Genomic DNA, 17,924 nt, shown 5'->3' with positions numbered 1-17,924 from the left:
GCAATGACAATTTCCTTGCCGTCAAGTTGGCTATTCATCTCTTATTTTCAATAGTAAGTACAACCCCATGTTATGTGAGCACCACAGATAATAAGACTTCCATTGAAAGAATCCATTAATGGCGAGATGATGAAAATGACAAGCAGATATTTAAGTAATGGGGAATTCCATGAGCTGATTCACTAGTACGGGGGAGATGTGTATATTAAAAACATTATGTAAGTTTAGCTTTTCCTCTCTCCATGGTTATTATCACTTCTGAAAAAATACAAGGAAATGGGGGAAAAAACTCCATGGTTGAGAGAATATCTGACTTTGTTAGTTTTTGTCATGAAGTTTATAATACCCAGATTTTATATTCACCATTGATGCTCAAAAATAGGCTACATGTCACAGCCCTGATATAAAATAGCAAAAGACCTCATTCTGTAAACTAAGATTCTAAAGAAGAAATGACCTATTTGTATGAGTCTGATTTTAAGCATAGTTACGTAAAAAATAAAATACGTATATTTAAATTTAATGCAAATAAACTATATCCTCTTTCCAACAATAAAAGAGGAAAAATCCTTACTCACACAAGAATCTTTAGAGAAGGTTTAAATAATTAAAGAAGAAATGCATTTCCACAAAACAATAACATAATAAACAGTAATGTAAAACCACACAGTATAGTCACTTATCTCTTAGTTTATCAGGAAGCACAATTTACAGCAGTGCCCCTATCTGCAGAGGATAAATTCCAAGACCCCCAGGGGATGCTGAAAACCACATAGTACCAAATCCTATAGACACCATTTTTTCTTATACATACAGATTTATGATAAAGATTAATGTGTAAATTAGGCAAGTAAGAGATTAACAATAATGACTAATAATAAAATAGAGCAATTTAACAACATACTGTAATGAAAGTTACATAAATGGGGTCTTTCTGTCTCTCTGATGACTGATCTGATAAGCAAGGTGGCTGTGAGGTGAGTAACAGCAGCGAAGTGTACAGCATGGATTCTCTGGACAAAGGGGTGATTCGCATCCCAAGCTGGATGGAGTGGGACAGTTCAAGATTTCATCACACTAAGAAGGGCATGCAATTTAAAATTTATGAATTGTTTATTTCTGGAATTTTTCCATTTAATGTTTTGCAATCATGATCCACCACAGGTAAGTGAAAACATGAAAAGCAAAACTATGGATTTTCTCATCCATAGTTTTGAACTTGGACTTTGGACTGTTGAACTTGAACATCATCCTATTTCCTTTATTCACTGGAAGAAAGACTTGTGGGAGCAGTTTCAGTATGTGAGAAGGATGGCAGACTGGTGGTAATAGAAATTTCAAACTTTCCGTAGATTTTGAATTTAATGCTCTGTTCTTGTGACACCAATATGGACAAATATGGCAAATATTTTAGGGGACAGGGAATGAATTATCAATTGTTCACTATGTCCTCATAGGAAGAAAAACAAATGAGTGAACTGATTTTCTTTTATTTAGTATTCTATACCTTGATTAAATTTTATAGAATTGAAAATCTCTTATGATAAAAACCCCAAAACCATATTAACGTATACACTAAAAATAATCTGCTAGTAACCCAATGAGTTAACAGATTAGATACAAGGAAATCTGTATCTTTAAGAGCAAGATAGAAAAATGTACAACCAGTTTGAATGTACAAATGGATTATTAATAACAAATAAAAACTCAAAGAATTTTAGATATAAAAATAGTGGAGTTTGATATTTATTATTAATTTTTAATTATTTTTGTAGACCAAAGAAAAAGAAGTGGATTTATGTTTAGTTAATTTATCATTAAAATTAAATTTAAATATAAATTAAATGAATTAAAGAATATTTATTCTTTTTGATGCTATAACAAAATGGATTATGTCCACTAATTAATACTAAATATTATATAATATCCTGCTCTAGCATTACATCTTGGTTATATTTGGAAGAGAGAATATTGTCACATATTAATGGATTATAAGTTTTTACACAGATATATCATAGTATTGATACCAAATGAGGAAAGCCAACTTGCATGAATTCTTAAAAATATATACTTTAATATAACACTAATTTTGAAGTATAATTACAAAGAAAAAAATGTAATATAAAATATGAACAGTGCAAACATTTCTTAAAGACTTCTTGAAACTTTATTTTGGTCAATTTAAAAAAAACACAATGAACACTAAATCAGAAATATCCAGCAACTTTCCTTAAAATGTTTTGCATTTTTTTTACCTTTTTTGTGAGCCAAATTATCTTTTGGTCATAATGCTATAAAAATTGGGAAGAAAATGTATAGTAAGACTTATTAAAGCAATGAATGTATTACCATCAGTGCAAAAATATTTTAAGTGTTTTCTTCATTCACAGTAATAAAAATGACAAAAATAAAGAAAATTTAATAGCATGATTCAATCAGAATGGGAAAAAAAGACTGTCATGTTCCAGGGTCTAAAAAAATTAGTCACTATTAAAAAAGAATACTGACTTCTTAAATAGAAATTTGAGCAAACAAGATTTTTACAAACAAAATCCCTCTGATTTATTTTAAGGAGTATTCACATAAAAGTAAATTTTATCTTGATACTTATTTGTGTCCAAGAGTGGTACCACCACTGAACAAATTAGAACAAATTAGAAGCTTAGTTTATATCTTATGTATTTTACAAGTTATAAGAGCCAGGACTTACTTAGTAAGTTATAGGAACCATAAACTCTTCTCATGCCCAAGAGCTGAAGTGAGAAGCAGCGATTATAAAAAATTGTTCTCATTATATGCTCCAAAGATGTAGCAATACAGGGATACTTGAGTTTAGAAAACCCTAGCCTCCATTTTCAGTGAACAGAAACAGTACGTTCCATAAATTTTCCTTCTCTCTGAAGCCAGTCCTACCCTTGCCTCATCATTTCATGCCTGATCTAGACTGGACATTTTCTAGACCCTGTGGTACAGGTAACAGAAACCAGATGCTGAGAATGATGCTGAGAAGTGACCAGAGATTAGCAAGAGGATGATTTGGGTGTGACTGATCAATGTGACTTCTATTTATTTAAAAAGCAACACATGGTTTGCTGAACATTTATGGGAAAAAAATAAATACTGAGGAGTGATGAAATCCCATGGTATAAATTGAAGAGGTATGAAAGAGATTTGGGAAAGCAGCCGATTGATAGTTCTCAACAAGAAAAGCTGAAAGATCACATGCTAAGCATTACCTTACTTGATCTTTTCCAACTCTTCCTCATTAGCATTGTCTGTAAATGAAATAAAGTATTTTCATTATCTTACCACTCAAGTATAGAATAGGGCAGCCAACTGGTTTCTAGAGGAAGCTTAACATTTAAACAGGAAACATTTTCCAGCAACAACTATAAAAGACAAATTGTTTTTCATGCACAGCTAGAAGCAGCACCTTTAACATTGAAGCAGTCTTTCTGGTGAAAGTTCATTTATTTGATTCTTTTTGTACAGAAAAGCAGTACATTTTAAATAGAATGGCAAATTTTAAATATCTTAATTATTGACACACACACACAAAACACATCGAGTCTCATGGGTGGCGATCGTTCCTTGTGGTGGGGAAGGTTGAGGATGTACCATGACTTTCCCAGGTATGTATCAGTAATAATTTTTCTCTTCAAACACATTCAAAGTCTGTTGCTTTTAAGGCATCATAGTGTTGCCTCTGCTTCCAGTTAATCTTTGATGACATCAGGATCTGTGAATGCTTTCTGCTGAGAAAAATGCTGCATCTTGCGATGGCTACTAGATCTTCCTGCTAAATGTTTAGCCATAACATATCCCTTAAACTAGTTTTGTGTGTGTATATGTCTTACTAAGAAGTATTTATGTCTATCAACTTTAATTAAGGTTATGGAGATTTGTGATGAATGCCCAAGATCATTGGTCATTGGTATAAAGTCATAAAAATCCAAAGATTTTTAAATTTCATCTTCAGTTTTAAAAATTTCTCAATGAACACTGAGGTATTAACTTTCTGATTAATCTCTTGACCCTCTTTTAGCTTTATCATTGTCTTTAAGGTAGATGAATTGGCTAATAAGTAATATTTGAAGCAAAGACTACAGCTTATAGAAATGTTTGCCATATTTGTGTATCAAGAAAGTGCACTTGTACTTTTAAGAACTATATCTCCCTCAGTAGGATTCACTATAAAGCAGAGCTATTTCAGAAACCACTCACAAATTACAAGAATACAAGAAATAAGAGATTTTAATATCAGATTAAGTCATATAGAAAGCAACCTTTAGCCTAAACTAAGAAAGTTATGTAGACATTCTAGGGTAGGGAATGAAAAAAACATAAAATTATCAAAGATAAGACAGTTTCCTCTTTTCCACACATAGTGGCTCTATGGGTTATACTTTCTTTTATAGATGCTTTGTGTTAAATATTGACCAAAAATATGGAAGAGTAACAGATTTCCTAACATTATAACGGGTCACCATTTTTTTCCCAAATGGAGCTGGGAAACTGCAAAGGATTTTTATTAAACACTATTACAGGAGGATTTTATGTGTTTTCAAAGTACCAATGTCCAATTCATTTTGAAGCAACAAAACCCACCATTGGATTGTGGAGATGCACTTGTAGTGGACAGGTGATAGATGCTTGTTAATGTAAAATAAGGTATTGCGATCAGCATCAGCACAGCATCACCACCACCACCACTTTCTCCACCATCACTAAAAGGCAACTGGAAATGAAACACTTTTGTAGCATGACATATTCACAAAAACTGTCCCATTAGGAGACAGATGATAAATGTTCAGTTTTCTCAGAAAGTAGAGTTTCAAGGGACAAAGAATGGTAATTCCTAGAAATAATACTTTGAGTCAAATAAACAGAACAATTAAGAGAAATCAAAAAGTAAAATCTCTTAATTCATGGTCATTTACCATCATCATCTAGCATCTAAGAATCTTATAAAATTTCACTCTGTAAGAACTGTTATACCAGAAAAAGAAACTAAGAACATGAGGAAGAGTTAAATGCCAGGGTAACGCTACCCAATAGTACATAGACTCACTACTACTGGTCAAAGCCACACCCCCTGACTCAGACTGCTGCATGCAACTAGCTTTCAGTATGTAACACAAACTATGGGGCTGGCATTGTTCCTGTCTTTCAGAATTGGCTTTACAAACAGGCTGCATGGTATTATTTTTCAGACTGGGATACTGATACAAACAAAAGGTGAGTAGTACTTTCCCTAGGTATAAATATAAAAGATTTGACAGGCATGGAAACCAATTCATTATTTTCTTGATTCAGTACCTTCAGTTCTTTTATTAGACCTAGTGACTCTCAAAATGGCCCTACATCTTATTTAAAAAGTTCTGCTTCTTGAGCCAAAACAACAAGCTGAACAACGGCTTTGAGTGTCTCACTCCTAAGTTCCTTTTTCTTTTCAGATGGTTGGGTTAAAGGTATACTCAATAAAACTGAAAACAATACAAACTTTTTTTAAGTGAATTCAACAGACATACTATTAATACTGTTACCTTTTCTCTCTGTGAGACATGTTAGAAAAGAAAGACTGTTTACAGAATGTTAAAGACAGCAGATGAAGCTAATTATAGAAAAAGAAGATTTATTTTTTTGCTCTATGATCTTCAGCTGACAAACATGAAATCATTTTTGATAGTGTCCTTATCTAACATTATCATAGTGCAATTAAAATTCTTCATTAGGAGCTCAACTTTATTTGAGGCCAATAAAACATAAGTAGCATGAAACGGTGCCCTGAGATGGAACTGCAAAACTGATTACTTTTTTAAAAGATTCCACAATCTCAATAGAATATTTGCTTTTATTTTTTGTTGTAGTGATTTTTTTAGGCAATTAAATGTCTCTCTATGCAAAGAAAATCACAGAATGGGTAGATGTTATAGTATATACAGATGACAGAACATAACATATTTTTGCAGGTGGATATTTTGCCAAATGTCAGCTATGAAATAATTCAGAAAAATTTCAAAAATAAACCAACGTGAAAAAAAATTTTTTCACTAAAGGCCAACTAGGGTCAAATCACATGATTTTTAGAATTTTCTATCTTTTAACTTTAGCTTTAGCCAAGCAATTTGTAGGTCTAGACTATCTAAGATAGTGTGTAACATAAATTAACTCCTTTTTATTTCACAAATTCTCCAATGAAGGAAGTTGTGGATTGGACTCTGCTAGAAAAAAAGCCAGAAAGAACTCAAACACACTATTGGACCCAAGTATCATACACGAGACACACATGTATGCACTACACACTTCGGGGGTGTGGAAACAGGACAAGCATCCAAAACAGAGATAACCATTGTGTCATGTGACTCAGCAGCTTGCCCCCCATGAAGATTCTAATCTCTCATACACACTATGCCAGAAACTTAAAAAATGTATACACACATATATAGATATACTTATACATATACACACATATGTATATATTCACAGGGGGGATTTTTTTTCAAAGGACTCAGTTGTGAACTCAATGGAGAAGATTTTAATATAAGCAACTATGAAATACTTAGGCTCTTAATTATACTATACTTCTTAAATTGCTGCGATTACACCTTGCATGTTTTAGAGGCCTTAGGAGATTTAGTAGGCTGATAGGGTTTTCAACCCATTCTTCAGTTATTAATTTCCAGAATTGGCAATCCACGCAAGGAGAAATCATCCCAGATGCATTATACACAGTATGTATTGTCAGTATTAACAATGTATGAAAAACTCACGAGCTAACTGATTCAGAAATCTTAGCATTTTTCAATGCTAAGTACTCTGTGTTTCCAGTTAGTTATCTCTTCCTACTTTGATAGCATTTTCTTACCATTAATGTTCCATTTCCTATTTGATTGTTAGGATTTATTTGCTAATGGCTCTTGAAACTCATATTCCATTCTCCATTTCACTAAATATAAAATATTTAGCAAAATCTTATAAACACAGGCATAAGAGTAAACATGTGGTTTTTAAACTAGAGTTTTAGGTCCCAGAAGCTTAAAAAGATTATTTCCGAGCTAATAATCAAAGATAACAGAGCTCCTATCATTCTTCCAAGTGTGAGTCAATGAAAAGCCATCTTCTATTTCCCCCTCTATATCATTCTAAATATTGAAGGGAATTGTGATCATTTAGTAACTGATTTCTGGTTTATTGCATCTTGAATTGGGGTTTCTCTAAGGTTTGTTTCTGGATAATTTGTGAAAGTTCAGTATGTCATTTTTACTACAGCAATATGTTACATATTTCAGGCATATAAGAATTTAATTTGAAGATATATTGGATCTCTGTTTTTAAGCAAGAAACTTCAAACGTATGTCAGAGAAATATATTTAGAAAGCATGAGACATGTTACAAAATGAAGAAGATACAGTGACCTCCTTCTAAATCATTGTCATCATTGGAAATCTTAGCCCTAGCTGGTGTGGCTCAGTGGATTGAGCTCTGGCCTGAGAACCAAAGGGTCCCTGGTTCAATTTTCCGTCCGGGCACATGCCTGGGTTGTGGACTGGACCCCCAGTTGGGGGTGGGTGAGAGGCAACCACACATTTATATTTCTCTCCCTCTTATTTTCTTCTCTAAAAACACATTTTAAAATCTTAAAAAAGAGAAATCTTTAGACAAGCAATACAGACTGATTTTAAGCCCATTCTCATTAATCTACTAATTTTAAGCATGCAAAAGGCAAATTAAATTATTATTATTTATTGTTTGTCACAACCTCAGGGATTTGTAGGAGAAAGAGATTTAAAATATTTTCCCTGCATATTTGAAGCATCCCTTCAAATCCTCACAGATATTCATCTACAACCACTGAACAACCATTAGGTACAGAAAGTTGGGCTAGGTTTTGAGAGAAGTCATCATAAGAACGGTATCAGGAGCAATAAGTTACATGTACATTTTTTTTTTTACCAGGGTGATGGCATATGGGATGCAGATGAGGAGAAGTGCACTACAGATTTATTTTAGCTAATATGACATTGAAGAAAGCTTGCACTTATGAGAAGGTGAGTTTTATAGGAGTGTGCATGGCTGGGACAGAGGTTATAGTAACCTATAGTAAGTGAGGGAACATATGTTGATCACTGGTGAACCTTAAAGTCTGCCATTAAGAGTTTCTCTTTAATCAGAGAAACAGGTCACTGAACACTTAGAAGAAAAATAAAGAGGGAGGTATAGAATCTAGCACATGCTTAGTAGATAATCAGTAAGTGTTTTTTTTGTAAATAGGTGCCTACAAATGGCCCTTGTCCCTAGTCTTAAAATCTCGTAACTAGTGTTGCTTAACAATTTTAGAGATATGAAAAAATAGCTAAAGAACCACTCCATGGACCAAAGCAAAGGGGGAAAGGCACACTTATATGTATTTGTTAAAAATTTCCATAATGTAAAGCATATGTTTAGAAACACAAATCCAAATCTAGGACATCAGACTAGCCAGGATATTGGGGAACTCAACAGAATTTCCTATGAGGAATATTTTATCCTATCTCCCCACCTGCTGACTCACTTCATTTCTCTATAACCAACCCCATATACCCCGCTATTGATCACATGACCACACCCACAAGGAGGAGCCAGTACAGCCACACTGGTCACCCTTCTCTCTGCTCCTCAGGTGTGGCTGAGGTCAGGGTGGTTCCCAGCCAGAGGCTAGCCTGCTACAGGCTGCAACTGTTGTGCCTTTCTGAGGCACTGAGTCCTGGCTGAGACACTTGCTTCTCTGATGAAGGAGAAAGAAGATAGGAGAGAATCCGTGTAGGAGACCGTTCTGTGTGGCGTGGGCCCAGCTCCCACTGGGAGATGCACAGGACCCACACCCACGGATGGGTTCACCCATGGGGAATCAGGCCTGCAATGTACCCGGGTCACTATGAGTCTTGCTTTTTGCTAAAACTCCCTCACCCTGAATTGAGGACATTTACTGCAAAGTAACTTCCTAAAATCCATGCTAAACCTTCCAAGGATGAGTGTAACAGGTTCAACCACTTTTGCCTTTTCATTTGCAAATATCCCTCTTCTGTGGTGTGATTGGCAGCGTTGGCTCCTTTGTTTTTTGTAAAAGGTAACCACCTAAAGCGAACCTGTACATAGTAAATGAGGACCATCATGTAATGGGCAGAAAAAACCAGTAAAGGCCTGTCATGGCAGAGGCCATGGCTTTTGCTCCCCTTGAAAGAAAAGCCACGCTGTCCCTTTTCCTCCACTGGATTCGGTAGTCCGTGTGAATGTCTCATTTCATCCATAATGATGTGGACACTGTGGGCCAGTGTCTGCATCAATCCGCATTAGAAAGAGGCAAGAAGACACTGTTTTTCAGTTGCCACAGAGTAAATCCAGTACTATTTAGGACTTTGAAGGGGAAGGACATGAAGCAAGGCAGTGAATGAAGAGTACTTGTCAGCAAAAGATTTCTTCCAGAAAGCTGGGGTAGTCAAAGGAATTTGAGTAAAGAAAACGGCATGAGGATTTCAGAAAGAACTGTTTGTGTTAAGAGTGAATGTAGCTGGAGAGATATAATGAGGAGAAAGAAAATGGAAGAAAAGATTAATAATGCTAGATTTTTAATGTGTAAATGTTTCATGTAACTGCCTGTTACATTTTCTACTCGTGTTTGATAAATCATTGATGATCAAAAACCAGGCACTGAAATATTTTTAAATCATTTTTTCTAATTAGAAAGACATTGCACCCAAATAATAAGTTTGAGCAGTTACGAATACAGAAGGAGTTTTGCAAGAATTGTTGAAAAGAAATAGGAACTATTCTGCCTGTGCTGACGTATAATTCTGTGAAATTTAGAACAAGTAGCACCTCCATCACAAGGTCACCTGATACTTATTTGATCCTTTAAACCCTCAATTTGATGTTAGAGTACTTAATAAATCTCTTTTTAATGTAAAAATTTAGTACACTGTCTATCCATCATCAAGTCACCCAAATAACTACATGGTTTGAGATATGCAAGACCTCAGGCACTTAGGTATTTTCATTTATGAAGTGCTTTCCCTTCATTAAAAATAACACCGAATCCCAAAGCAGCAAAAAAAAATACTATCACCAAGTTTTGTTCATTTTACCTCTCATAGGTAAAGCAGATGATTTCCCTGCATTTCTATCTCTGACAGTACTAGTCCAAACTTCCATCACCTTCCACCTGGACTCTTGCAATAGTCTCCTAACTGTTTTCTAAGCACACATTCTTATCTTCCATCTGTCTTCTACCATGCAGCTACAGAGCTATTTTCAAACATCAAACATGGTTATGCCCTTCCTAGTTCCAGACTCTTCAATGGCTCCCCATTGCTCTTTGAGGAAAGACCACAGCTGCAATGTGGCCTATGTACCCTGCACCATCAGTGCATCCCTTTCCACTCCAGTTCTCACCAAGCTCTGTGATCTTCCGCTCTCTCTTCATTTTCACCTTCTCTAAGCTCTAGCGCTTTTTAAATTCTTGGAAAGCAGCACGGTTTCTCTAGCTACAGGGCCTTTGCACATGCTCTTATTCTGCTGAAAATACTTTCTCTTTTCCTGGCAAAAGCCTTATTATCTCTTATTTATACTTCAGACATCAGCTCCCATTTGACTTCCTTAGAGAATCACCATCCCCTGACTAGAACACATTCTCCTACATTTGCTGTTACAGCATCATGTACATCTCCTCCGTGGCACTTAAAACTGTTGGCATCACATCATTACACATCTTCTTCAGTGATTATTTGATTCCCAAATTCTCCATTGGATATAAGTTTCTTATGTCCTAAGGGTCTAGCTCACGACCTGGCTACAGTGGATCTTCCTGAGGACCAGCCCTCACCCACCCTTCTGTCCGCACACAGGCCTCTGCGTAAGCACGTGGACATGCTCTTCCATGGGGCTCAGTTCTCACAGCAGGCACTAATGGCAACACTTGCTAGAAAAGAGAAATTTCTTCCTCACTGAATAAAGTTATAGATGCTTAGATCATACTTAAATAGTATATATGAGTATGTGCACTCACTGTTTAATTTTTTAAAAGATAGAGAAAAATGCTCATTGAAAAGGGTGAATTCTTCAATGAGTTTAAAAACACTTCCTAATTTAAAGATGGAGCTATGTTTATCTACAATGTAGAGAAAAATAGCAATAATACCTTTTCAGAAGACAATATATACTAAGTTTAATCATGCATTATTTTAGGACAGCACTACACACATTGCTATATTGGGTATTTGAACTTGCCTGAAAAATTATGTCTACTGCTAAAATGAGTTACAGTCAGAGCCAGTGAGGGTAGCTTCCAGTACATGAAAGCACATTGGGTCTAATAAGTGATCTCTGGTAAACTGTGGCGGAAAGTGCACTGGCCAGCATACCGATGTGAGTCAAACCTACCAGTTGTTTATGTCCCTTCAGCAATGCTGGAGTAAGTGGCTCCTCGGTGTCCGCATGGTAGGCGAAGCAGCACAGCCAGCCAGTGCTGGAAAATGAGTAATGCTGGGATGGCAGCCCGCCAGAAAGATGAAAGGTGCTCACTTATTCAGCAAGTTCCAGAAAGCACAAACTCTGTTATAATTCACTTCCTATTCTTTGTTAAGGTACACCTGACACTATAGTCAAAATACTAAGGTCTGGATACCTTAGTATAAAATTCCAAATATTAAATTAATAAATGTATTCCCTGAATGAACACTGTTCTTTGTCTACAATATAACAGGTCAGAAATTGAGAAATAAAATTATAATAAAAGATGCAAATGTGTTTCCTCTTTTACAACAGAGGTTCTGATCTGGAGTACAGAGCAGGAAATGTGAGTTAAAAAGATATACAGGGCCTAGTGATACCCGGGACACTCTCAGGAACAAAGAACGGACCAGGTTTCCACAGGCTCCTTCTCTTTGTTATGACCTCTGGGCTCAGAGAAGGCTCACAACATCCTGACAGTGTCTGAGTGCACATCTGAGAGTGAGCCTGAGGGCAAGAAAGCAGCCCTACAAGGCTGTGGAGGGACTTACCACATCCCTGTGCTCTCCTTCCTTAGGTGTGAGGATGACTGAGAGCAAAATGGCTCCAAGGTCATGGTCAGGATAGTGGGGATCTTTCAGTGTCAGAGTCACATCTGTGGGCCTGTGTGGAAAAATATTAAGATTTTGAACAGTTATTCAATGAATAAGCCAAAAATACATTTTATATGAACACTTTTGTGTTCCTATACACTCCTGTTATAATTTTTGTTGTTATTAAAGTTTCATCGATGAATTAAGTTATCCAATAGTCATGGGCCAACTGGGTGCACTTGGATTCACTGGATAAGTTTCAGTCCCGCGTGGGGCTCTGGAAAGGCCCCAGGGTTGCCTGAAAGGCCAAACACCCACAGCAGCATGGAGAAACCTATACATACCTGCTCTGTGGTCTCTGAACACGAAGAATACATGGCGGCTATTTTCTGTAAATTTGACTCCAACAACTAAATAGGGGCACTTATTGACCACTAGCTTCCTTTTGGTTATTTAAGATTTTTTAAAATCAGGAATATGAAATATGATTTTTAAATCAGGAATATGAAATATGATTTTTAATCATTAAAAAATGAGTGGGAGAAGAGAAAAATGAAAAATATAATTTATTTAATATGTATTACAGATATACTTTAAAAACAATGTATAATTACTTAAAAGAAATTCCAATACTTATAACAGTGCTCCTATTTTTGGGTTGTCTAAACCTATGCCTGAATCAGAAATGCAAGAAAATCAATAATTTGATCAATACTTAGAAGATTTTGGAATTATGTATCTCTGAGGAAGAGATTATAAATTACTCATTACCCACAATGACTTTTAGAAAGTAAGCAAATTATACATTCAATAGACAATGCATAGTGATAGCTTGTTTCCATATTTTAATTAATATTTAACAAATAAGGATTCATGCCCTCCATAAATCTAAGGGACTATGAAAAGTTTGGTACTAAATTTGAAGCTTGAAATGCTGGCAAATTAGTAATGTTCCTTTGCTTGTTTAGTCACCTATTCATTAATTTCATTCACAAAACATGTATTAATAACATATCAAAAGCCACACACTAGGCTAGTTTCTGGGTAAAAACCAAAGGCCAAAGATAAGATCCTTGTCTTCACTGACCTTAACTGTTAGGAAACAATCCAGTTAGAGTCTCACACTGCGGGGAAGGTTGGGTGGGGTAAGTTGATCCAAATGAGAACTTTTGGTCCTGGTCGCACATCAGAATCAACTGGAGAGTTTTTAAAAAATTGCACAGTCCTGAATTCTGCCCATAAGGACTCTGGCTGTCACTATAGATCCATCAGGGTGGGGTCTGGAAACCTACATATTTATAAAGCTTCCTAAATGATTTTCTCATATGACCAGGGTTGAGAGCCTTAGTTTCTTTTTAATACTAAGTTATTATAATAGTAGAAAACTCTTTCATATAATGCTTAATTATATGAAAGATAATTATATGAAAGTGAAGGAATGATGTTATTAAAAATATGAACAGTTTTCTGATATCAGGGGCTTTAACTGAAAATAAGTAGCCTGTTAGATAAAATATGTGTTATAATAGCTGTGAAGCAAATTGTTCCAATGTTATTTTAGTTACAACTAATCATTATGGTCATATAATAATAACTTGTTCCTTTTATTTTAACAATATGCAATATATTAAGCATTATATTGTATGTGTGTCTGTGTGGAGGGGGATCACAGCTTGTTTTCCTATAATGATTATACATAAAAATTAATAGAAAAATCTTCATTACATTTTTATAATGATTACATGATAAAGATTTAAGGACTTTTGCAGTTGCTTTAGGACATTTATTATTTTCTTTCAAAGAGATCCCTTAATGCATTATATAGTAGCATAAGTATTTATATGACCACTATTATAATCCCTCTTCTTACATCCTGAGAGATGGAATTTAATGGCATAATTACAGATACATAATTTTTTAAAGTAGTATGTGATTGTAAAAAGTAGCTTGGGGGAAAGGGAATGGTTAATTAATATGTAAAATAAGTAATGTGGCAACATGAACACCAAATGCTTGTATATATTTTCTTAATTATCCCATATTTTTCCATTTAGTTATTTTTTGCAATAATTTATCTTTAACAGAGAAGAAGAAAAAATTGTGCTCTGTGATTAAGTCCAGTAGTTTGCATAGCCTTATGCATAAGCCTATGGAAAATATAATATGGACTTGACAGAAGGACAGCACAGCCCATTCTAGCTGGAGCTTAGTTTTACAATAATAGACTATAAGCAACACCATCTAGGGCACTTCCTCCCACTGTGGTGAGGTGGGGAACCACCCTTTAGCTGGGTTCTATTTTTAGGTCACCCTGCACTATGGTTGCAATGAAGGACATAAAGGGACATGAAGGTACAGGCCCTTTTTGTCCATTTTGAGGTAAAAATGACCTTTGGAAGACCAAAAGTGGACACTGTGCTCAAACTTAGTTGACTATAACACTTAAGGGGCTCTACAATTTATATTCCCCTGCTCATCTGCATTTGTAGAAATGTAGAGTAATAATCTGGTCCATTATACTGCTTTCCACTATTTCTGACACTTGATGCAGCAGCAGCACCTAACGCAAACCACCACAGGAGATTTTATAGCTCCCTTTGCAACCCATTCCAGCAGCACTGGACCCTTTTCAAGCCTATTTTTTCTTCTGTAGTATTAATCAATTCTTAGCTTCTATGTGGAAATGCACTTGAAAAAAATACAAGCCCATAATTAGGTGCAATAAATAATTAATATTAGTAGTAAAAATATAACTTTACAACTAGTCAAGCAATGGTAAGCTACTATAACTGAGCAAGTATGACCAGTCTGCCTCCATTCCACAGGCATTTCTTGGTAACCCAGGATTACTGGTAATGGCACAATTAGACTCTATTTTGGCTCAGGTGATAAGAGAGTTGCTGTATTTGAAGCAAAGTGCACATGTTTTATTTCCCATATAGTGGCCTGGTTCTTAAGTTAATAAGTATGACTAACAGGCATAATCTTGATGCCTCACTACAACCAGACAAGCAATATGAGAACAAGGAATGTGTCTCTTATCTCTAGATTCCTTTACTTAGCACTGTACCAGGGGAAAGCAGGTATTCAAGAATTTTTCTGTTAAATAGTTGTTGAATGACATAGTCAGGGGAGATGCTATTATTTCCTTTGGGTAAACATGAAAACGGTACTTCAGAAGGACTACCTAGCACAAAGGTTCACAACCACACATGATAGAACAGCACCTAGAATCCAGACCTGCTGACACTGTCCATCATACTGGCACATCTGCTCAACGAGATGTAGTGATTTTACAACAGTTCTGAAATCACCTGTTTAACTCCAGCTGTGTGAGATCCAGAAAGGCTGAGCCCATGAAGTCATCCTGTAGTCCAAAATCATAGTCAAATACCTAAGAAGCCAAAAAGACATTATTATAAACAATTCCAAAATAAGCTTTAAATACAAATATCTTGATACAACATTTGCTTTTGTCTATATCATCAAAACAATGAAGTTTTCTAACATTTATTTTTAAATAGTATTTGTTTTTGTAAAGTGTGATAAAACATGTGTCAGAAAACATTAAAAGAAAATGGTGTTTAATATCCAACTTGAAAATATTGATTTATACCAAATAGAACTTTAAGAAAGATGAATAAAATCAAATAAAATATAGTAGGTCATCAAAAATGTGGGAAACACAGACTTTGAAGAGTTTCCCCATACAATACAAGGGCATCAGCATCACTGGAAGGTGAATGAGTTGGCAAGAAATTAAACAAATATGTCTTTCAGCCTGAACTAAAGATGATGAGAATATCATTCCAGGTTCTCAGGTCATAGAAGACAAATTCTATGATATTATGGCACAATGCCATTTAAAGATACAAACAAGTAAAAACTGAGATATTATGATTAAAGCATTTTGTGATGTTACATTAAGTTAAATTACATGCTTATTGTCACAAGCAATGACTAGGGGATAATGTTAATGTGATTAACAACAACAAAGGACAAGAAAAGAGAGAATGCATTTCTTCCTTCTGTCAGAACAATTTGCCAGTATCTCCTCTGTGCCTTTTCTTCTTCTTATTCATACTACAGTGAATAAGGCAGACAATGGCCCTGACTTATCCCCATTTACGGATAAATACCGAAATGGACATGTACAGTTTAGTGATGGACACTGTGGAGACAAATATCTAAGGGGGCATGGCGGGAGCTGCTATTTCAGACAGAGAGTTCAGGAAGGCCTCTGGGAGGAAGTGTGTTCATATGGAGACCCCAGTGATGAGAAAGATTAAGCCATGTTAGTATGGAAAGAACACTCTAGGTTAGGGGTATCAAACTCATTTTCATCGGGGTCCACATCAACCTCATGGTTGCCTTCAAAGGGCCCAGTGTAATTTTAAGACTGTATAAATGTAACTATTCCTTAACTAGGTACAAGGAGTTCAGCATTGCCAGTGGGTAGAAATAAGGTGCTAGGCTGGATAAAAGAAGATAGAAGGCCAGATTTGGCCTGTGAGCCTTGTGTTTGCCACCTGTGCTCTAGGTGGAGGAACCAGCAAGCAATTAGCATGTTCAAGGATAATTATTAAGAAGCCAGTGTGGTTAAAGCAGATTGAGAAAGATGGAGAGTAGAAGGGCATTGAAGAGATAGCTCAGAGCCAGATCAGTTAGGGCCTTTTCTAAAAAAAAATCTCTAAGTAAATGGTAGTTGGCTAACTTTCATCCACTTATTAAGTTTTTCTTGTTCATTCCCTCAGCCAACGTTGATCAGGGACTTATCATGTGTCAGACAATGTGCAAGGCACTAAGTGAACAGTGGCGAGCAAACTGACATTGTCCATGTTTACAGTACAGTGAGGAAGACACGTGTTAAACAAGGAGGTGCACAGGTGATGTGTAATTACACATCTTGATAAGTGGTGTAAAGAAAACAACAGGGTCTGAAAAGAAACACAGAACAGAGAAGGTCAGAGAAATTTTCAAGATGGAAAAAAATGCTAGTAGATGAAGTTTGGAGCTGTGTTTCTTTGCCCTTTCAAACAGAAACTCATATGCTCATATACTGGAGTATATGAGCCTAAATAGATCAGCTCTCTCTTGAAAGGACAAGCCAGGCCATTAGGTCTCCAGGATGTGGGAATCCATTGGCCTGAGAGATCCTGTAGCCCAGTGCTCCTATGCCCAATTCTCAGCACACTGTTAGAAAGCTAGAAGCAGAAGGAACAATGTATACAGCAGCCCTGAATCAGTTACTGTTTTTTCTCTAGTGCAGGTGTACTTCAATTTAAACAAATTTAACATGTAAAAAAATCAATCTTAAAACAAAAAGATAAATACATTTCATTATAAAAAGATTCTTAGATTTGAAGAGTCATAAGGGGATTTATTTAAGTAATAAGTTCCTCTAATACCTCTTAAATTATTCAATCTACAGTTACTTGATTTACATACAGCCTTGCAGGAGTACATTTGTTGTAGAAAGTGCAGCATTCCTACAACAAATAGCCTCCCTGATCAGTTGCATTCTGGAACTTTAGTCTTCCGCTTAATGGCATATCATGTGAGTATTGTGGGCATCTTTCCTACTGACACCTAGGTATTTGCAAGTGGCTGCAGTAGTGTATTTTACAACATAAAATTTACACCACAGATTAAAGAAATTCTCTTGTGCAATCTCTTCTAACTGTACTACGTTAAGGCTTAAAATTTTGGGGAGACTATAGTGACATATAATCAACGAAAACACCTGGGGTACATCCACACACGCGCAGTGAAGAGCTGTAAACCCAGTGCATTTATTAGGCTAGATGACCCAACTGGGTGACTCAACTTTTTTTTTTACTTTTA

At 35.7% G+C, this 17,924-nt stretch overlaps 1 protein-coding gene across 7 annotated transcripts in view; it reads right to left on the bottom strand.

Annotated features, from left to right (window-relative positions):
• Nucleotides 1-17,924, bottom strand: part of MCTP1 (multiple C2 and transmembrane domain containing 1) — a 470,412-nt gene that overhangs the window by 209,896 nt on the left and 242,592 nt on the right. For 4 of the 7 annotated variants that reach the window (XM_045848269.1, XM_045848270.1, XM_045848271.1 and 1 more), the window contains exons 4-6: nucleotides 15,395-15,474; nucleotides 12,039-12,150; nucleotides 3,237-3,275 (exon numbers count right to left, since the gene is read on the bottom strand). In XM_045848269.1, the coding sequence (XP_045704225.1) occupies nucleotides 3,237-3,275; nucleotides 12,039-12,150; nucleotides 15,395-15,474 (231 nt within the window). Of the gene's footprint in view, nucleotides 1-2,255; nucleotides 2,292-3,236; nucleotides 3,276-12,038; nucleotides 12,151-15,394; nucleotides 15,475-17,924 lie in introns of all 7 variants that reach the window. The other 3 variants (XM_045848268.1, XM_045848274.1, XM_045848272.1) reach the window with 2 other exon arrangements.

This window comes from Phyllostomus hastatus, unplaced genomic scaffold (genome assembly GCF_019186645.2).
Source record: "Phyllostomus hastatus isolate PE091 unplaced genomic scaffold, TTU_PhHast_1.1 phas_contig_58, whole genome shotgun sequence".
Classification (NCBI taxonomy): Eukaryota; Metazoa; Chordata; class Mammalia; order Chiroptera; family Phyllostomidae; genus Phyllostomus; species Phyllostomus hastatus.
The sequence above is the reverse complement of the archived record's forward strand: the minus strand, read 5'-3'. Positions and strand labels throughout refer to the sequence as shown.